Raw genomic sequence first — 8,531 nt, 5'->3', positions numbered from 1 at the left:
TGTGTCCAGTGTGTGTGTGTGTGTATGTCCAGTGTGAGTGTGTCCAGTGTGTGTGTTTGTCCAGTGTGTGTGTGTGTGTTTGTGTGTGTTTGTGTGTGTCCATTGTTTGTGTGTGTGTGTGTGTGTGTGTGTTTGTGTATGTCAAGTGTGTGTGTCCAGTGTGTGTGTTTGTCCAATGTGTGTGTGTGTTTTTGTGTGTGTCCAGTGTGTGTGTGTGTTTGTGTGTGTTTGTGTGTGTCCAGTGTGTGTGTGTCCAGTGTGTGTGTGTGTGTGTGTGTGTGTGTGTGTGTGTGTGTATGTGTGTGTGTGTGTGTGTGTGTGTGTGTCCAGTGTATGTGTGTGTGTGTGTGTCTGGTGTGTGTATGTATTTGTGTGTGTGTCCAGTGTGTGTGTGTGTGGGTCCAGCCTGAGTGTGTCCAGTGTGTGTGTGTCCAGTGTGTGTGTGTGTGTGTGTGTGTTTGTCCAGTGTGTGTGTGTGTGTGTGTGTGTTTGTGTGTCCAGTGTGTGTGTGTGTGTCCAGTGTGTGTGTGTCCAGTGTGTGTGTGTGTGTCCAGTGTGTGTGTGTGTCCAGTGTGTGTGTGTGTGTGTCCAGTGTGTGTGTGTGTGTGTCCAGTGTGTGTGTGTGTGTGTATGTCCAGTGTGAGTGTGTCCAGTGTTTGTGTTTGTCCAGTGTGTGTGTGTGTGTGTGTGTGTGTGTGTATGTGTGTGTTTCCAGTGTGTGTGTGTGTGTGTATGTGTGTGTTTCCAGTGTGTGTGTGTGTGTGTATGTGTGTGTGGGTGTTTCTCCAGTGTGTGTGTATCCAGTGTTTGTGTCCAGTGTGTGTGTGTCCAGTGTGTGTGTTCCCAGTGTGTGTGTGTGTGTCCAGTGTTACCATGGTTATTATTTACAGGGACACTGAGGAGTCAACATCCCAAACCCTAAACCCTGGATAGAGGGGCTCAGTGAATGTGGAGTGGAATGTGTTCAGGTGGGTCAGTGTGTCAGAGGAGACTCTGTAGAAGGACAGAGTGCCGGCTGGCCAGTCCAGATACACTCCTACTCTGTGGGAGCTGGAGGAGGGGACGTCTATGGTAGTGGGATTATTATTGTGACAGGCAGAGTAACTGTAGTCAGAGCAGAACAGACTCCAGGACTTGTCATTCCATCCAATCACACGGTCATTACCCACTCCTCTGCTGCTGATTCCTTTATATGCCACTCCTATATCAGCCCCTTCCCCACTCCACTCTACCTCCCAGTAACAGCGCCCAGTCAGACCCTCTCTACACAGCACCTGTCCACAGACCTCAAATCTCTCTGGGTGATCAGGATATGGCTGCTCCTCTCTCCTACATGTCACCTTTCTGTTCTCCTCAGACAGAGAGAGGTGTCTGTTTACTGTGTTTAGGTCCAGTGTGAGATCACAGACATCTGATGGATGAAACCAGACACAATATTAGAAATCATCATCATTCACATTAGAATGTTAACTCACTTTTCACTAATTCATTTAATGTAGATGTTTCTAGGTATCAAAAGGGGAAGTTAAGGTAACTTGAGACTTGTTGAATGATCATATGTTATGCTGTATGGTAATATAAAACATACTTATTCCCAATAATTACACACACACACACACACACACACACACACACACACACACACACACACACACACACACACACACACACACACACACACACACACACACACACACACACACACACACACACACACACACACACACACACACAAATATCCTGAACACACACACACACACAAATTGGATACACACACACACACACTGGACACACACACACACACACACACACACACACACACACACTGGCACCTGTATGCATGAACACACACCCTGAACACACACAAACAGACTGGACGCACACACACACACACACACTGGACACACACACACACACACATTTCTAATGTAACACGAACACACACACACACACACACACACACACACACACACACACACACACACACACACTGAACACACACACACTGAACACACACACACACATCCTGAACAAACACACACACTGGACACACCCACCCTGAACACACACACACACACCCTGAACACACACACGTTTCTAAAGTAACATGAACACGTCACACACATACACAGACACACACATTGTCAAAGCAACTCTTTGTAAACTTTGGTGTCCCTGATTTGTGCTTCTGTAGAACTACAGCTGATATTTAATATGACCAAGTAAGTAATGATGGTGGTCTTTGACTTTGACTTCACTTGAATTAAGACTTATTCTTAGTCATATTCTTCACAACAGTCAACACTCACATTTTCTAACTCCAGGTTTCATTCTGTTCTCTCCACCATGTTCCACACTGTAGCGGTAAGCAGAAGAACAGACAGTCATTGAGGGATACTCTCTCTCACATACACACACACACACACACACACACACACACACACACACACACACACACACACACACACACACACACACAGCATTTAACTTTGTACAAGCGGTGGTAAGAATGTTTGTCTGTGTGTGTGTCCAGTGTGTGTGTGTGTCTGTGTGTGTGTTTGTGTGTGTCCAGTGTGCGTGTGTGTGTGTGTCCAGTTGCGTGTGCCCAGTGTGTGTGTGTGTGTGTGTTTGTCCAGTGTGTGTCCAGTGTGAGTGTGTGTGCGTGTGTCCAGTGTGTGTGTGTGTGTGTGTGTGTCCAGTGTCTGTGTGTGTCCAGTGTGTGTGTGTGTGTGTCCAGTGTGTGTACTGATACACGTGCACACACACACACACACACACTCACACTGGACACACACACACACAGGACACACTCACACACACACACAGTCTTTATATAACTTAGTCCAAGTGGTGGTCAGAATGTTTGTCTTAACTAGCCTGATAACTCCAACATGTCTGATATGAACATTGACATAAACGCTCTACATACTTGAGTTTCTCCAGTCTGCAGTGTGGATCCTCCAGTCCAGCAGAGAGCAGTCTGACTCCTGAGTCTCCTGGGTGATTGTAGCTCAGGTCCAGCTCTCTCAGGTGTGAGGGGTTTGACCTCAGAGCTGAGACCAGAGAAGCACAGCCTTCCTCTGTGACTAGACAGCCTGGCAGCCTGCAAATAGTCAAATCAATATAAAACCACACTGCTATTCTTTGTTGGTCAAAATAGTGGCAGTATATTTTTTCTACATATTCAGATACATCAGTGTCCTGAAACCTGCAATATATATTCATAAATGAATGTATCATTATTAACAATGACAAAATATTTTATAGTACGAATATTTGAGTTGACTGACCAGAGCAGTTTAAAAAGCAGTATCAGTCAAAAGACAGACAGTGAGGTATCAGATTTAGATTGTATTGAGTATACAGTCCACACCATATCTATTTTGACAGTGAAGCTAACATTTTAAATGTGGCTCTGTACTCCAGCATTTTGGATTTGAGATCAAATGTTTCATATGAGGTGACAGTATATAATGTCACCTTTTATTTGAGGGTATTTTCATACATATCTGTTTCACCATTTAGAAAAATGAAAGCACTTCATGTATCTAGTCCCCCATTTGAAGAAGTCAAACGTATTCTGACCAATTCACTTATAGTGTATTAAAGTAGTTAAAAGTTGAGTATTTGGTTGTAAACTCGTTGGTTGCATTTGCAGTTTGTTTTGGATGTGTTTTGGGTTCTGTTTTGTCCAATAGTAACTGAATGGTGGATGATGACTGGATTCATCTTCTGTCTAAGTGAGTAGATAACATGTTTCTAAACACTACTAAATTAATCCTGATGATGCCATGATTAAGAAAAATCATGAATGAATCATGAATTATAATGAGTGAGAAAGTTACAGAGGCTACAACAAAACATGCTAACCTCTCACCATTACCAATAACAGAGGGGGTATGATCCTTGTTCCTCTGTAACTTTCTCATTCATCATCATTCACGATTTATTCATGATTATTCATAATCATGGTAGCATCCACATGAATGTAGAAGTGTTCAGAAACATCTTCTATTCTTACTGACAATACAAGTGAAGTGACTCCAAAATGACAGGACATTATTCACCATTCAGTTTCTATTGGGAAAAACATCATCCAAAACACAACCAAGACAAACTGCAAATGCATTCAACAAGTTCGTAGAATCACAAGCTTGATGTAATCACTGCAGGTAAGGAATATGGGACCAAATACTAAACTTATGACTACTTTAATACAATATAAGTGAATATGTCCAAATAATTACGACTTCTTCAAATGGGAGAACTAGACACATAAAGTGATTTCATTTCTAAAACAGTAACACAGATATGTATGAAAAACCTAAAATAAAAGGTGACATTCTGTACTGTCGCCTAATATGAAACTTTATATCTCAAATCCAAAATGCTGGAGCATAGCACCAAATTTAAAACTGTAAGCTTCACTGTCCAAACACATATGGTGTGGACTATGTGTGCCTGGTAAACACATGTGGATCTGGTGAACAGTTATCACTTGTTGACCAACTACAGGAATACTGACCTCAGAGTCTCCAGTTTACAGTGGGGATTCCTCAGTCCAGCAGAGAGCAGCTTCACTCCTGAATCCTTCAGGTCATTGTAGCTCAGGTCCAGCTCTCTCAGGTATGAGGGGTTTGACATCAGAGCTGAGACCAGAGAAGCACAGCCTTCCTCTGTGACTAGACAGCCTGACAGCCTGCAAAGAGTCAAATCAAATCAAATCAAATTGTATTGGTCACATGCGCCGAATACAACAGGTGCAGACATTACAGTGAAATGCTTACTTACAGCCCTTAACCAACAGTGCATTTATTTTAAACAAAAAAAGTAAAAATAAAACAACAACAAAAAAAAGTGTTGAGAAAAAAAAGAGCAGAAGTAAAATAAAGTGACAGTAGGGAGGCTATATATACAGGGGGGTACCGTTGCAGAGTCAATGTGCGGGGGCACCGGCTAGTTGAGGTAGTTGAGGTAATATGTACATTTGGGTAGAGTTAAAGTGACTATGCATAAATACTTAACAGAGTAGCAGCAGCGTAAAAAGGATGGGGTGGGGGGGCAGTGCAAATAGTCCGGGTAGCCATGATTAGCTGTTCAGGAGTCTTATGGCTTGGGGGTAGAAGCTGTTGAGAAGTCTTTTGGACCTAGACTTGGCACTCCGGTACCGCTTGCCGTGTGGTAGCAGAGAGAACAGTCTATGACTAGGGTGGCTGGAGTCTTTGACAATTTTGAGGGCCTTCCTCTGACACCTCCTGGTATAGAGGTCCTGGATGGCAGGATGCTTTGCCCCAGTGATGTACTGGGCCGTACGCACTACCCTCTGTAGTGCCTTGCGGTCGGAGGCCAAGCAGTTGCCATACCAGGCGGTGATGCAACCAGTCAGGATGCTCTCGATGGTGCAGCTGTAGAATTTTTTGAGGTTCTGAGGACCCATGCCAAATCTTTTTAGTCTCCTGAGGGGGAATAGGCTTTGTCGTGCCCTCTTCACGACTGTCTTGGTGTGTTTGGACCATGATAGTTTGTTGGTGATGTGGACACCAAGGAACTTGAAGCTCTCAACCTGTTCCACTACAGCCCCGTCAATGAGAATGGGGGCGTGCTCAGTCCTCTTTTTTTTCCTGTAGTCCACAATCATCTCCTTTGTCTTGGTCACGTTGAGGGAGAGGTTGTTGTCCTGGCACCACATGGCCAGATCTCTGACATCCTCCCTATAGGCTGTCTCATCGTTGTCGGTGATCAGGTCTACCACTGTTGTGTCGTCGGCAAACTTAATGATGGTGTTGGAGTCGTGCCTGGCCATGCAGTCATGGGTGAACAGAGAGTGCAGGAGGGGACTGAGCACGCACCCCTGAGGGGCCCCCGTGTTGAGGATCAGTGTGGCAGATGTGTTGTTACCTACCCTTACCACCTGGGGGCGGCCCGTCAGGAAGTCCAGGATCCAGTTGCAGAGGGAGGTGTTTAGTCCCAGGATCCTTAGCTTAGTGATGAGCTTAGAGGGCACTATGGTGTTGAATGCTGAGCTGTAGTCAATGAATAGCATTCTCACGTAGGTGTTCCTCTTGTCCAGGTGGGAAAGGGCAGTGTGGAGTGCAATAGAGATTCCATCATCTGTGGATCTGTTGGGGCGGTATGCAAATTGGAGTGGGTCTAGGGTTTCTGGGATAATGCTGTTGATGTGAGCCATGACCAGCCTTTCAAAGCACTTCATGGCTACAGACGTCAGTGCTACGGGTCGGTAGTCATTTAGGCAGGTTATCTTAGAGTCCTTGGGCACGGGGACTATGGTGGTCTGCTTGAAACATGTTGGTATTACAGACTCAGTCAGGGACATGTTGAAAATGTCAGTGAAGACACTTGCCAGTTGGTCAGCACATGCTCGGAGTACACGTCCTGGTAATCCGTCTGGCCCTGCGGCCTTGTGAATGTTGACCTGCTTAAAAGTCTTACTCACATCGGCTACGGAGAGCGTGATCACATAGTCATCCGGAACAGCTGGTGCTCTCATGCATGCTTCAGTGTTGCTTGCCTCGAAGCGAGCATAGAAGTGGTTTAGCTCGTCTGGTAGGCTTGTGTCACTGGGCAGCTCGCGGCTGTGCTTCCCTTTGTAGTCTGTAATAGTTTTCAAGCCCTGCCACATCCGACGAGCGTCAGAGCCAGTGTAGTACGATTCAATCTTAGACCTGTATTGACTCTTTGCCTGTTTGATGGTTCGTTGGAGGTCATAGCGGGATTTCTTATAAGCGCAATCTTAATGCCAGCATTGGTTTGTGGTGGTAAATAGACAGCTATGAAAAATATAGATGAAAACTCTCTTGGTAAATAGTGTGGTCTACAGCTTATCATAAGATACTCTACCTCAGGCGAGCAAAACCTCGAGACTTCCTTAGTATTTGGTTTTGTGCACCAGCTGTTGTTTACAAATATACACAGACCGCCACCCCTTGTCTTACCGGAGTCAGCCGTTCTGTCCTGCCGATGTAGCGTATAGTCTGCTAGCTGAATGTTATCATTGTCGTCGTTCAGCCACGACTCGGTGAAACATAATATATTACAGTTTTTAATGTCCCGTTGGTAGGATAACCGTAATCTTAAATCGTCCACTTTATTTTCAAAAGATTGAACGTTGGCTAATAGGATTGATGGAAGAGGCAGTTTACTCGCTCGCCGTCGGATCCTTACAAGGCACCCCGATCTGCGTCCACGATATCTCCATCTCTTCTTCACGTGAATGACGGGGATTTGGGCCTTGTCGGGTGTCTGTATGATATCCTTCGCGGCCGCCTCGTTGAAGAAAAAATCTTCGTCCAATACGAGGTGAGTAATCGCTGTCCTGATATCCAGAAGCTCTTTTTGGTTATAAGAGACGATGGCAGAAACATTATGTACAAAATAAATTACAAATAACGCGGAAAAACACACATAATAGTACAATTGGTTAGAGGGCTGTAAAACGGCAGCCATCTTCTCCGGCGCTGAGTCAAATCATATTAAAACCACACTGCTATTCTTTGGTGGTGAAAATAGTGGCAGTATATTTTTTCATTCATACCAGTGTCCTGAAACCTGCCATGTATATATTATTATTAGAAAAAATCATAATATTGCTTGTAGATAGAAAAATGTATATTACAAATATTTGAGTAGACTGACCAGAGCAGTTTAAAAAAGCAGTATCAGTCAAAAGACAGACAGTGAGGTATCAGATTTAGATTGACTTTATGTACCTAGTCCCCCATTTGAAGAAGTCAAAAGTATTCTGACCAATTCACTTATAGTATTTTAAAGTAGTCAAAAGTTGAGTATTTGGTTGTGAACTCATTGGTTGCATTTGCAGTTTGTTTTGGTTGTGTTTTGGGTTGTGTTTTGCCCGATAGTAACTGAATGGTGGATGATGACTGGAGTAATTTTCTGTCTAAGTGAGTAGATAACATGTTTCTAAACACTACTAAATTAATCCTGATGATGCCATGATTAAGAAAAATCATGAATGAATCATGAATAATAATGAGTGAGAAAGTTACAGAGGCTACAACAAAACATGCTAACCTCTCACCATTACCAATAACAGAGAGGGTATGATCCTTGTGCCTCTGTAACATTTTCATTCATCATCATTCACAATTCATTCATGATTATTCATAATCATGGTACTATCCACATGAAAGTAGAAGTGTTCAGAAACATCTTCTATTCTTACTGACAATACAAGTGAAGTGACTCCAAAATTACAGGACATTATTCACCATTCAGTTTCTATTGGGAAAAACATCATCCAAAACACAACCAAAACAAACTGCAAATGAATTCAACAAGTTTGTAGAATCACAAGCTTGATGTAATCACTGCAGGTAAGGAATATAGGACCAAATACTAAACTTATGACTACTTTAATACAATATAAGTGAATATGTCCAAATTATTACGACTTTTTCAAATGGGAGCACTAGACACATAAAGTGCTTTCATTTCTAAACAGTAACACAGATATGTATGAAAATATCCTCAAATAAAAGGTGACATTATATACT

The 8,531-nt window shown here is 43.3% G+C and overlaps 1 protein-coding gene across 1 annotated transcript in view; it reads right to left on the bottom strand.

The window, feature by feature from the left end:
* Positions 1-232: 232 nt before the first annotated feature.
* LOC311119965 (NLR family CARD domain-containing protein 3-like) overlaps positions 233-8,531 on the bottom strand; it is a 30,432-nt gene continuing 22,133 nt past the window's right edge. The window contains exons 8-10 of the mRNA XM_084194606.1: positions 2,930-3,054; positions 2,308-2,356; positions 233-1,412 (exon numbers count right to left, since the gene is read on the bottom strand). Of these exons, the coding sequence (XP_084050732.1) occupies positions 885-1,412; positions 2,308-2,356; positions 2,930-3,054 (702 nt within the window). The 3' untranslated portion in view covers positions 233-884. The remainder of the gene's footprint in view (positions 1,413-2,307; positions 2,357-2,929; positions 3,055-8,531) is intronic.

The sequence above is a fragment of the Coregonus lavaretus genome, assembly GCF_964263955.1.
Source record: "Coregonus lavaretus genome assembly, contig: HAP1_SCAFFOLD_1595, whole genome shotgun sequence".
NCBI classification, from domain to species: domain Eukaryota; kingdom Metazoa; phylum Chordata; class Actinopteri; order Salmoniformes; family Salmonidae; genus Coregonus; species Coregonus lavaretus.
Note: the sequence above shows the minus strand (reverse complement) of the source record. Positions and strands in the feature narration are given on the sequence as shown.